General features: G+C 44.3%; 1 protein-coding gene across 3 annotated transcripts in view; it reads left to right on the top strand.

Annotated features, from left to right (window-relative positions):
* Nucleotides 1-13,832, top strand: part of STIM2 (stromal interaction molecule 2) — a 93,059-nt gene that overhangs the window by 74,623 nt on the left and 4,604 nt on the right. For 2 of the 3 annotated variants that reach the window (XM_083367898.1, XM_083367899.1), the window contains 7 exons: nt 2,029-2,140; nt 3,412-3,527; nt 6,737-6,914; nt 7,388-7,565; nt 8,521-8,688; nt 10,413-10,513; nt 12,213-12,451. In XM_083367898.1, coding sequence (XP_083224024.1) covers nt 2,029-2,140; nt 3,412-3,527; nt 6,737-6,914; nt 7,388-7,565; nt 8,521-8,688; nt 10,413-10,513; nt 12,213-12,451 — 1,092 coding nt within the window. The remainder of the gene's footprint in view (nt 1-2,028; nt 2,141-3,411; nt 3,528-6,736; nt 6,915-7,387; nt 7,566-8,520; nt 8,689-10,412; nt 10,514-12,212; nt 12,452-13,832) is intronic. The other variant, XM_083367900.1, reaches the window with a different exon arrangement.

The following is a 13,832-nucleotide window of genomic DNA, read 5'->3' as shown; positions in this document are numbered from 1 at the left end:
GAGCAAACATTAGAAAAAGTACATTGGTGGGCAATGTTTATTAATATAATATGTGTAATCTTTAGAGATATAAAGAAAGAAAAATGGGTGGTGCTCTTTGTGTGTGTGTATGTGTGTGTGTGTGTGTGTGTGTGTGTGTGTGTCTTAGGGTATAAGAAAAGGAAAGGGTGCAAAAGGTGCCTTGATCTTCTGAATCATGGTGATATATACAAGCTTGGAAGTGAAGAGGGAGGGCGTTACGTATATGCCATAAAGAACAAATTGCTATCTGCTACTGTATTGTAGAAGCAGTAAAAATTCCTACACTGGAGGTAGCTCTATGTATCACGTACCAATAAACCTGGATAAAATTGCACAGTGAATGTGCTGTTAAAAAAAAAATTGAATGTGATGTGGGGGAAATGTCATTGCCTTAACTGATGTCAAGATAAAATACAGGTAGTCTTCGACTTACAACAGTTCACAACCTGCCTCCAGAAGCGGCGAATGCTCCAACACTGGAAGTTTTTAAGAAGAGACTGGACAGCCATTTGTCTGAAATGGTATAGGGTTTCCTGCCTGAGCAGGGCGTTGGACTAGATGACCTCCAAGGTCCCTTCCAACTTTATTATTGCTATTATAATTATTTAGTGACCATTCAAAGTTACAACGGCAGCCAAAAAAGTGACTTAGGACCGTTTTTCACACTTAACAACCGTTGCAGCCTCCCCATGGTCAGGCGATCAGGATTCCGACGCTTGGCAACTGACTCATACTTATGATGGTTGCAGTGTCCCAGGGTCATGTGATCCTCTTCGGAGAAGGAAAGTCAATAGGGATTCACATAACAACCGAGTTTCTAACTTAACAACTGCATTGATTCACTTAAAGACGGTGGCAAGAATTGTAAGAAGGGGCAAAATTCTCTGACTAAATGTCTCATTTAGCAACATAAATTTTGGGCAGAAATTGTGGTCGTAAGTCGAGGACTACCTGTAGAGGGAAAAACGATTGGCCCATCTGGAGAACCCACAACGAATGAGGGACGATGTAGCAGAACCTTAGTTGGGTTATGACCGTTTTTCACACTTATGACTGTTGCAGGCAGGTGGACGCTTGTCAGCTGGTTCATATTTATGACGGGCTGCGGTGTCCCGAGGTCGTGTGATCCCTTTTTGCGACCTTCTGACGAGCAAAGTCAATGGGGAAGCCAGATTCACTTAACAACCGTGTTCCTAACTTAACACCTGAGGTGATTCGCTTAGGAACTGGGGCAAGAAAGGCCGTAAAATGGGACAAAACTCACTTAACGGCTGTCTTGCTTAGCGATGGCAGCTTTGGGCTCAGCTGTGATCCTAGGTCCAGGATTACTTGTAAGGTAAAAAGGTAAAGGTTCCCCCGCACATGCGTCCCTATTTTTCTACTTGCATTTTTTACTTGCTTTCGAACTGCTAGGTTGGCAGAAGCTGGGACGAGTAACAGGCGCTCAGTCTGTTACGCGGCACTCGGGATTCGACCCGCCAAACTGCTGACCTTCTGATCGACAAGCTCAGCGTCCTAACCCACTGAGCCACTTGTACAATTCCTTAAAGACCACAACTTGATTGTATTTCGACATCAACATGTTGCTTGTGTTTCTTTGTTCTCGTTGCTGTCCTTTGGTATTGTGTACACACGCCAGAATTACACAACTGGTGGGGGATTCTGAGGTAAATACATTGACTCCATTGTTCAAGAGAAAAAAGATGCCAGATCAATTCCGAAGGCAAGCCCGGCAGAAGAGGATGGCAAGGGATCAAAAGCTCCCCAGCGCATTTGATAGGTCACAAGATTTCGTGTTTCAAATACGCCGTGGAATTTTTTTAATCAAGGAATATTTTAAAGAATTACTTGCTTATAATCTTTGGATAATCTTCATTCTGATGAGCACATGATGAGAACGGCAGACTTGCCAATAAAGTAAATTATTTTGTTTTGTTTTGTTTTGCTCTGTGTTTGGACTGTTGATTCAGTTCTGTGCAAAATAATGTTTCTTTACATTTGTTGTAGTTCACAACTGGACGCAAGAAGAGACGCTTCAGTGGTTGGTGGAATTTGTCGAACTTCCTCAGTATGAGAAGAATTTCAGACAAAATAATGTCAAAGGAACAACGTTGCCAAGGTCATTTTTCCCCCCCAGTCTAATTAATTTCGGTAGAATTTGTACCAGTTTATCCCCTCCGTTTTGATCACAGGAAACATTTTCTGCGAAACACACACACACACACACACACACTTTCTCTGTTTTTATCCTGCTTCCAGCACGCACCGAACGTGAACAGTGAAATATACCGAGGCCAAAGCAGGGTAGATATTTATACTGAAATGTTCTTTACAGATTCTTTTTCTTTTGGTGCAGGATGACATGTACATGAAGCAATTATATCCGTAATGACTATGTGTGCTTAGGTGGCGTTTACGTCCATTATTTTTAAATGCCTCCTAAAATTGTACTTTAAACCAATCTATACATCTTTTTGAGCAACAACACAGTCACTCTGCTTCAGTAGGAACATTGTAAACTGCTTTTGGCTTAGAGGGATTTAAGAGACAAAATTGTAGCTTTAAGCCTTGCACTTGTGGACACACACACACATACAAAACAAATTTAGCTTTCTGGACATGAAGACTTTGCTCTTACCACAATACTGATGATGGTGATGATGATGATGATGATGATGATGAGGAGGAGGAGGAGGAGGAGGAGGAGGTGGAGATAACATTATTGGGGAAGAGTGGATCCATCCACTATGTAGGACGATCTTTAACCTGCTGTGGAAATCTTAACAGATGGACCTTTTTGAATGCAGGTAGTCCTTGACTAAGAACAGATCATTTAGTGACTGATCAAAGTTACGACGACACTGAAAAAATGTGACTTATGACAATTGTCATAGTTATGGCCTTTGCAGCATCCCCAGGGTCGTGATCAAAATTCATACACTTGGCAACTGGTTCATCTTTATGACGGTTGCAGCGTCCCGGGGGGTGGGTGGGTCACGTGATAAACGTGTTTGACCTTCTGACGAGCCAAGTCAATGTGGGAATCCAGATTTCACTTATCAACCAGGTTGCTAAACTTATCAGCTGCAGTGATCGAGCAAAGTCGTAAAATGGGGCGTAACTCGCTTAACAAATGTCTCACTGAACCGCAGAAAATTTGGGCTCAATTGTTCTTGTAAGTTGAGGACTACCTGTATTTACTTGAATATATTTACAGCCATATTGCTATTTCTGTATCTGTAATCCATGAAACCGGTAAATGGGGAAAAAAACCCAAACCTGCCTCCGTGATTGTACGTCTTTGAACACGACACAGAATGCATTTTAGTGACACCCTGAACAGTCCCATTCGGGACAGCCTTCTTAAAATCTCTATTTTATTGTGCACAGGATAGCAGTTAATGAAGTTGCATTTATGATCTCTCAGCTGAAAATTATCGATCGGAGTCACAGGCAGAAACTTCAGCTGAAGGCCTTGGACGTGGTTTTATTTGGACCTCTCACACGTTAGTACATTTTCACCGTCTCCCATAAAAACATGTCTTATTTGTAACTGCTAGCAGAACTATACTTTTTTAATGTTTCTCCTACATTTATGCTCCAGCGTACTCTCGTGGTATTTACAAGAGGGCTATTACTTAAGTGTCTCTCTGTGAATGAATTTCCGTCCACTGTGTATATTTGTGTCAGTGAGAAGGAGGAAATAGAAAGCAGAAGGGAAGAAGTGAACATTTACATGGAGTGCCCAACTACTCTCCTTTGGCCAGAACTGAAATTACTAGCTGTTGTAGCAATACAACTTCCTACCTGTAAACTTACTTCCGGTATAAAGTCCATTTTGTAGGAGAACAATCCTGGTCCAGTTATATACGTTAGGAAAAGTAAATTGTTGAAAATCTATAAAGTCACTTTAGTTTTAGCCTGTTGCGGAGTTCTTCTCCTCCTCTTTGCCTCAGTTTGAAAAGCCTGTTGCATTTTCATAGACCTAGAGCAACCTAAGACTCTGCTATTCGAATATAATTTAGGTCAGGCACTTGAGAAATCTCCTGGGGTGGTTATGTTTTGCTTCCCAGAGCCAAGCCTAGGAAGCTTTACATATTTTTCTTTTAAATTTTGTTGAGTCACAAACGATTGAAATAGATGCGGATCTATATCTTAGGCTAGTAACTGTTTCTCTGTGTTTAGGGGTTTGGGGGGTTGTTTTTTTGGGGGGGGGATTTGTTTTGAAAGGCTATTTTAGTCTTAACACCTGCCCAACTGGGTATCTTGTTCTTTAAGCAAGTCCAATAGCACACTGTGAGTTTATTGCGAGATTCTTTCAATTTCAGAAGCGTGCGGCAGACCATAGCTTACAGAATGCAGCTCTCGAGCTAGTCATTGTACTTAGTTCTTTGGAAACAGGATATTAAGTCAAAAAAAACCCCCAAAACTTGGACTAGGTTAGATTCTGTGAAAGAGACCATAGAGACGAGTAAGATAGTTTTCAAAGCAACAATTGATTCCGAACCCTTCAAGCTACAGTAGCGGCCAAAATTGTGGAAACCTTTTGGGAAAAGTGTAACAGTAGACATGGCCCCTTTGGTTCCGTTTCCACCAATTTTTCTTCTCATTTCTTTATAACTGTAACCTTGTTCACTTAATAATAATATTTTACATCCCTTTCTGGGCAACCAGTCAACTCTTCGCACCATTACTTTAATTTTATTACGTTTTACAAGCTCACTCAATGAACGAACACACAAAAGAACCCAACCAACTCGATAGGGATCACATAACACACTGACAAATGTCCTCCTCTCAGCTTCAATTACACGACATCGATAACTGAGTCCTACTGTGATCTGATTGGCTCATTGCCAAAACAAGATGAACACCAGATTGGCTCTCTAAACACTCGTGCTCATTGGCTACCGTCAGATGAAGGAAAGTTACCTGATATCAACCTAAGGAAGTTATGCTTCCTTTTTCTGGTTATTCGGCTATAACTTTTCATAGAATAAAAAGGGACGCGGTGGCTCAGTGGGTTAGGACGCTGAGCTTGTCGATCAGAAGGTCGGAAGTTTGGCGGGTTGAATCCTGAGCGCCGCGTAGCAGAGTGAGCGCCTGTTACTCGTCCCAGCTTCTGCCAACCTAGCAGTTCGAAAGCACGTAAAAAATGCAAGTAGAAAAATAGGGACCACTACGGTGGGAAGGTAACAGCGTTCCGTGCGCCTTTGGCATCTAGTCATGCCGGCCACATGACCACGGAGACGTCCTCGGACAAGCGCTGGCTCTTTGGCTTTGAAACGGAGATGAGCACCGGCCCCTAGAGTTGGAAACGACTAGCATGCATGTGCGGGGGAACCTTTACCTTTACCTTTACCTTTCATAGAATACAGTACAGATAATTGAACAATTATCTTTGTTGCATTACATTCTTGATTAAATTATCTTTCCATTGATATTTAATTTTATGGTACTACTGCAAAAAAAGGGGTGTTATTAGCCACCAAACCTCAAAAATACACTTTTCCCCATAAAGGTTTCCACAATTTTGGCTACTACTGTAAATGATGTTTAGTGGAAGGTGATATGTTTTCAAAGGTTGTACTCAACGCCGCTAGCTTTTGAGTACAAGTTGTCCTAAACCTACAACACTTCATATAGTGACCGTTCAGAGTTAACAACGGCACTGAAAAAGGTGACTTGATGACCATTTTTCACACGTATGACCGTTTCAGCATCCCCAGGGCTGGGTGATCGAAATTCAGATGCTTGGCAACTGGCTCGCATTTATGACGGTCACAGTGTCCCGAGGTCACAAGATCACCTTTTGCAACCTTGTGGACAAGCAAAATTAATGGGGAAGCCAGATTTCGCTTAACAACCGCGTTACTAACTTAACAACTGCAGTGATTCACCTAACAACGGTGGCAGGAAACAACGGGGCAACAGTCCCTTAACAAACGTCTCCCTCAGCGACATAAATTTTGGGCTCAATTAGGGTCGTAAGTTGAGGAATACCTGTATTCTTTTTTCTTTTCTTTTTTTTTTTTTAAAAAGATGAAATTCAAATTAGGGCTGGGCTGTGCTTTTGACCTGAATTCAACGTACTGCTTCAGAATGCACAAGATAAATGAATGCTGCATTTGCTTGCAGTTCATTAAAGCAGTTGCGTCCTTTTCTGTATTTCTCTAATGAGTTACATTATAGTCCTGGAAACAGATACCGTTGCTTCAGTGATGATCTTTGGAAGACAATCCGAAGCCGTGTGCCATGTGCCATCTGCCTTTTACTGTATGGGGAATAATTTTTTAAGAGGAATGTTTTTCAGAATGGGCTTGAAAAAAATAATAGCTGGGTTTAGATAAGAGTGTGTAACTATACTAAGTAATTTGGGGCTTGCTTAATTCTTTCACCTACTATGTTCTGCTAACCACAATGAGGTGGTGGGCTTCTGTTTCTCCTTTCGATTAATTAACTAAAATTAGCCTGTCATCAAAGCCTAAACTTTGGTTATTTTTTCCCCACTGTGGTTAATTAGTAAAGTAGAAACAAGCCAGAATCGTAAACTACACCGCAAGACGTGTCTGACTAACTTTCAGCAAAAGGGAATTTTCAAAATCTTTCTCCAATCTACATCAGAGAAGGATAACAGCGCCCCTCTTTTCCAAACAATGCCGAAATACGTTTTTTCTCCCCCAAACGAACCTAATACATAACTGCTTTTTTCTAGGCCCACCCCACAATTGGATGAAAGATTTTATACTCACCATCTCCATAATGATTGGCATCGGAGGTTGCTGGTTTGCCTATACACAGAACAGGACTTCAAAAGAACATGTTACCAAAATGATGAAAGACTTGGAAAGCCTCCAGTCCGCGGAGCAGTCTCTCTGTGAATTGCAAGAAAGGTATTTGAGAATGCTGGGATTAGGTAGACCCATTAGGGCAGGGGTCTTCAAACTTGACCCTTTTATGACTTGTGGACAGAATTCCTCAGACCCCTGCATTAGGGTGTTCAAAAACTTTACAAAGTTGTTGTTACAAAACGTCACAGGCCCCAAAGTTGAGAAAACCGTGGCTTCCAGCTGCCCTTTATGCTTTACATTCTCTCTACATTAAGATTCCTGTGAAAGAGGATCACCAATAAGTTTGACTAAGCCAAAATGCTCCCGACCTGATTTAGGATCATTTCAAGAATAAAACTTGACCGATCTGTCAAGGGGATTGGCAATCTTTCACTGTTCTGCTCCTACTTATTACGCGATGCTTAGAATCGCGTTAAAAGTGTTTGCCCAGTGAATTGAACTGTGCTCAGAATTAGATAAAGGTGGTTTAATTTGTGCTAAAAATGTTTCTCCCCTCCCCTCCCCCCCAAAAAAAGGCTTGAAAAAGCACAGGAAGAGAATCGAACCGTTGCCGTAGAAAAACAGAACTTAGAACGCAAGATGATGGACGAAATCAGCGACGCAAAACGAGAAGCCTGCCGGCTCAAAGAGTTGAGGGAAGGAGCCGAGTGCGAACTCAGCAGACTTAAATACGCCGAAGAGGAGCTGGTGCAGGTATTTTTTCAAGTTACATTCAAAGTTTCAGCTTCCATCTGCGATTCAGCGACGCTTGCAACGAGTCTTGTGCTTGGCAAAAATCAAACTTTGAACTTTACATCTAATTAAGCAATTATCCCCGTACGTTTCTTACGATAAAGGGCTGCCCTACGGTGGCTTTTGAAGGGTAGAATAGAAAGGTCCAATCTGGAATTGGATCTGATCTTTTAATACGAGGGCCTCCATCATTCTACTCTAGGTAAATAAGCCATAAAGTCAGGAACAAATTTATTTATTTATTTATTTATTTTATTGGATTTGTATACCGCCCTATTCCCGTAGGACTCAGGGCGGTTTACAGGGCAGTTAAAACCATGAATACAAAAAATTAAAAACAAATTAAACAAATTAAATTCAAGCCCCAAGAGTAAATCTAAAACCCAGTTAAATTAACAACCCCACAGTCTGAATGAAACTGTAAATCAGTGAGGCCAATTGAGGTCAGTCGCAGAAAGGCATTTCAGAAACCCGGAAATAGGTGGGTAAAAAAGTGGGTAGTTTGATCTATGGAAATAGAAATTGGTTAATTAATTAAGACATCTGAAAGAAAGGCCTTCAGTTAACCAAACAGAAGATGAATCTTAGATCAGGGGTCTTCAAGCTTGACCATTTTATGACTTGTGGATTTCACGCTGGGTGAGGAATTCTGGGAGTTGAAGTCCACAAGTCGTCATAAAAGGGCCACGTTTGAAGTCCCCTGATCCAGATTCATCTTCTGTTTGGTTAACTGAAGGCCTTTCTTTCAGATGTCTTGATTAATTTAACCAATTCATTACCCCATTATCCTCGTCTTACCGATAAATGTTCGACAAAGCATTGGTTCTGTCAGACATTGTCCTGGGCAACATGGTTAATGGGCCAGTGCCTTTGTCAAATCTACTGTCTTCTTTTTGTCCCCCCCCCCCCGGGCCAGGTCCGTATGGCTTTAAAAAAAGCCGAGAAGGAGTTTGAACTGCGAAGCAATTGGTCTGTTCCAGACGCGCTGCAGAAATGGCTGCAGCTCACACACGAAGTGGAAGTCCAGTACTACAATATTAAGAGGCAAAACGCAGAAATGCAGCTAGCCATCGCCAAGGAAGAGGTAAAGCCGCCTGGTTGGACCATTCGGGTCAAAAGTGGGAAAATGAAGATGTTGGGGGGGGCGTTGGGTGGCGGCTGACGATGATCTTCACATCTCAGGACGTAGGGCTGTCCCTCTCACCGGTGCCGCGACGAAGCTTTTCTGGAGGCGTCCTTTAATGTTCCCTTTCGCTGCTCCGAACCTTTTCTGGACCATCCCCCTTTTTTAGAGGAAGGCGGCAGCACGTTCTAGAAATGAATGCTGAGAACTTTAGAAAAAAAAAACTTTTCCGAAAGGTCACGATTGGGACACCTCAGCCTTGCTAGCTTTAGAGCAGGGCTTTTCAACCTTTTCACCCATTGTGCCACTTTTAGGATATGGCCACATCCGAGTACCACCAGTCGCCTAGCAAGGTGTCAAAAACGTGATGACCAAAAAAAGAGAGAAAAAAGTAAAAAAGTGATGGAGTACAGGTAGTCCTCGACTTACAACAGTTCGCTTAGTGACTGTTCGAAGTTACAATGGCACTGGAAAAAGTTCCCCCCAAGTCACAGCCGAACAAGACACCTGCCCGCCCCCCCGGCAGCACTCTTCCTCCTGTCCGAGGTTTTCATTGTTGTGAGCATTTCTGTTGAGGATTGGCAGTGGGGGTGGGGGAGTGTGTTTGGTTATTCCCCCCCCCCTCTGCTGCGTGGTTGCAGCAGGTTTTGGTCACTTCACATGACCCTGGGACACTGTGACCGTCATCAATATGAATCAGTTGCCAAGCATCTGAATGTAAATCACAAGACCCTGGAGATGCTGCAACATTCCAGCTGATCGGCGCTTCTTCTGGGCTCAGCAGAAGCGCCAGGATCGGCGCCGAGCTCCAGCTGGAGCCTGGCGCTGATCCTGGCGCTTCCGCTGAGCCCTGACAGCCCTGCAACTCCAACCATCTCTCGCTCAGGCTTGTGCGGTGCTGCCACCGGTTCAGCTCATTCCCCTCCTCCGCTACCGCTTTTCTAGGATGGCCGCGTAGCACCCGCCAGGTGCCCATGTACCACAGGTGGTACCCGTACCACTGGTTGAAAAGCCCCTGCCTTAAGAGGATTTGCTTCTGGAACCGGCTAAGATGCTGCAGGGTAACGGCGTGGTTTCAAACTCCTGGATCTCAAATCAGTTTCAGATGGTGTGAAAAAGGGATTCTAGAATGCCACGTTTCCCCCTTCCCTCTATTCTTAGGGCTGCAACCTCTGTTTTTTAAGAGTTGCGCCCTGTGATTCTAACAGCCTTTCTGCTAGACACCGTGAAACCAGATTTTCATTGGTTTTTCAGGATTTTCACCAAGGGCAACAGCAGCCAAATCAGCCTCAGTAGCAGCTAGCTCGTGGAATGATACCGCAAAAGGGATGTGTGTGTGTGTGTGTGTGTTTGAAATAAACGTGGCAGAGAACTGAAAGATCAAATAAGGTTTCAGTCTTGACGATTAGCGCACGCCACAGCGGCAAGCAGCCTGTTTCTGTTGCTGGTCACTGAAGACCATCTGCAGATCTCACTGCTCACGGTCCCCAGAGCAGCATCCCAGAGTCTTACCTTGCTTGTCAAAAGTGAGAACGTGCTTGTTTCGTTTTGAAGATGCGGCTAAGATTAGGATGTCTCTTCAGATGCTGCCCCCCACCCCCCGCCAAGAAGGGAATGCCTCTCTCTCTCTTCCCCTTCCGCCTGGCTTAAAATCAGCCTGAAATCCCTGCGATGTTTAATTTTAGGCAGAAAAAATTAAAAAGAAGAGAAACACTGTATTTGGGACGTTACACGTTGCGCACAGCTCTTCACTCGATGAAGTGGACCACAAGATTCTGGAAGCAAAGTAAGACATTGAATGGGTATGACGCCCTTTATATTTGGGTTACAGAAATCTTGTTGTTGTTGTTGTTTTTTAATGGGGCTCGCACATTTTAAATTAAAAACTCAGCCTAATTTGAACAAAGTCCCTCAAGCTGGTGACGCTTGAGGAAGGGGTAGGCTTGTCTGTAGGATGACTACAGCTTCCTGCCGATGAAATATTGTCTATTCTGGCTGACGTTCTCCGCTAAAATGGGCTCAACGGCATGAATCCAGTATGGACAGTCTGTTTTTGGAAGGGTTAATGCGCCCAGTCCTTAAGGAGACGGGTGCTCCACCTTCTTAAAAGAAAGATCCCTGGGAGTTTGACTATCTTGGAGAAATATAATCCAGCCTTGCAAAATTCTGTCAACGTAGCCTCAGAATAACCTTAGTCCTGCTTCTTGTCTGGCTCACCTGGTAGGGCTGACCCTGAGTGATACGGTCACATGATGTGTTATGCCCGCGACCACAGTGATTAACGATGATAATTCCGGTCCCACCTAACCGCCATAACTCGGGGACTATTGGTTTGTTTGTAAAATGTATTAGCCTCCCATCTTACCGCACGGTAACTCTGAGCGGCTTACAGTATTAAAAGATAAAACTAGATAAATCAATAATACAAATACTACCTTTTTTTTTAAAAAAGCAACCTATCTAAAGAGATGGGGAGGGAAGGAGCACGATGAGATATGACCTACGTTTATAACTCTTGCTTGGAAAAACATGTCTCTTCAATCAGGGGTCCCCAACCCCCTGATCTGTGGACCGGTATCGGGCCACGGCATGCCAGCAACCGGGGCCGCACAAACAAGCGAAGCCCCATCCGCGGGATGCAGGCAGCACACAAAACCACATCTCCTCCGGTCCCTGGAAAACCACCTCCCTGGTGCGCAAAAGGTTGGGGACCTCTGCCTTAAATGAAGTAACACACAACCTAGGTGTTCTTGTGGACCCACAGCGCCTGCTGGGGCAGCAGGCAGATGCCGCAGCCAGGAAAACCTTTGGCCAGCTTCAGCATTACTCTCAGCAAGGTGGTTTCTTGCCCCAGCCCTGAGATTTAAGGTGCTGGTACTTACCTTTAAAGCCCTACATGGCTTAGGTCCGGGATACTTGCAGGACCATCTGCTGCCGGGAACAAATTCCCATCATCCAGTACGCTCGCACAGAGAAGGCCTCCTCAGGGTACCGTCGGCTAGACAATGTCGGCTGGCGACCCCCAGGGGGAGGGCCTTCTCTGTGGGAGCGCCAGCCCTATGGAATCAGCTCCCCCCTGAGCTTCGGATGGCCCAAAACCTCCAATCCTTTCGCCGCGGCCTCAAAACACTCCTGTTCCACCAGGCTGACCTAGACTGACAGCCATTTTAATTAATTTATATCTAGTATTTTTAATTTATTTTTTAAAATTCTCTAATTTTAATTTATTGCACAGATGTTCTTAATTTTATTTCTATCTTGATTTCTGTACTTATTATATGTTTGCTGTTAGCCACCCTGAGTCCTTCGGGAGATAGGGCGGGATATAAATCCCATCAATAAATAAATAAATAAACTCATTTCTCCATTACCTTAGTGCCATTTGACAAAAGGTTGCTCTTGAGGATGGTCTTGTTGACCGGGATTTAAATATCACTGTGGCGGCAATGTGACGTAGCTTGTTTTAATCTCTGGCCTCTTCTTAGGAAAGCACTTTCTGAATTAACCACCTGCTTGAGAGAGAGACTCTACCGATGGCAGCAGATTGAGAAGATCTGTGGCTTCCAAATAGCCTATAACTCAGGACTGCCCAGCCTGACTTCCTCCCTCTATTCTGATCATAGTTGGGTAGTCATGCCACGAGTTTCCATTCCGCCTTACCCAATCGCGGGGGGCGTCGACGACCTCGATGAAGATACCCCTCCCATTGTTTCCCAGTTTCATGGTACGTGGTGGGGGAATATCTCAGATGACCTCGGATGGCCGGGGTGGGTGGCTGGGTGGTCGGGGTGGGGGAGACACACATATTTGTGGCTCGAGTCTAAAACTCTGAAAGTCAGTAGTCCTTAACTTACGGCCACAAGCGAGCAACAGAATTGCTGTTGTTAAGTGAGTTTTGTCCTATTTTACGAGCCTTCTTTGTCCCAGATGTTAAATCCCTGCAGTTGTTGAGATATTAGCACAGTGTCACCCGTCTGAATAGCAAGCTCAAAATCAAGGAAACTTCAGGGCAGGGGGTCTTCAAACTTAGCTACTTTATGACGTGTGGACTTCAAGTCTCAGAATTCGTCAGCTGAGGAATTCTGGGACTTGAAGTCTACAAATCTTGAAAGTTGCCAAGTTTGAAGACACCCCCCCCCCCCGCTTCAAGGCTTTGAAGCGCCATGAAATACAAACATTACTGAATGCACATCGAGGAACGGAAGAAGCAAAACCGGCTCTGGTTTTCCCGCGCTAAAATCTGCCTGGCTAACAATAGCTTCCCTTAACCCCCACCCCACTGGTTGTTCACGTTGTCCAATCGTATGCGAGGGCAGTTCGGAAATAAACCTCCGTTTGGTTATCAATGAGAGACACTCGCAGATACAGAACTTTTATTATGCACATTAGAAAACTAACTTTGCGTTACTTTCTGACATAATCACCATTCAGATTGAGGCACTACAAGGTTTGAAATTCCTTAATAGTTGTCGCTCGGTGCCAAATCTGGGCTGTGTGTGTGGGGTGGTGGTGGTGGTGGTGATCAAAAACATCCCAACGGAACTGATTGAAAAGTTCTTGGGTGCGTCTAGCGGTACCCGGACGATCTTTTATCATGAACCATGTTTACATTTATTTGCATTCAGCCCAAATCATCCAGTGTGGCTTCTTCAGTTCTGAGACTATTTCAGTTTCTGATGTACCTTTTTTGGAATTCCCTAGAGACCCCTTAGAGGGATGCGGTGGCTCAATGGGTTAGGACGCTGAGCTTGTCGATCAGAAGGTCGGCAGTTTGGCGGGTCGAATCCCAAGTGCCACGTAACAGAGTGAGCGCCTGTTACTCATCCCAGCTTCTGCCAACCTAGCAGTTCGAAAGCACGTAAAAATGCAAGTAGAAAAATAGGGACCACTCCGGTGGGAAGGTAACAGCATTCCGTGCACCTTTGGCGTCTAGTCATGCCGGCCACATGACCATGGAGACGTCCTCGGACAAGCGCTGGCTCTTCGGCTTTGAAACAGAGATGAGCACCGGCCCCTAGAGTCGGAAACGACTAGCACGCATGTGTGGGGGAACCTTTACCTTTACCTTAGAGACCCCTGGTCCTTCACTGGTTGCTGAAGTAAAT

This window comes from Vipera ursinii (genome assembly GCF_947247035.1).
Source record: "Vipera ursinii genome assembly, chromosome: 7".
Lineage (NCBI taxonomy): Eukaryota > Metazoa > Chordata > Lepidosauria > Squamata > Viperidae > Vipera > Vipera ursinii.
This window is presented reverse-complemented; position numbering and strand designations above follow the sequence as displayed.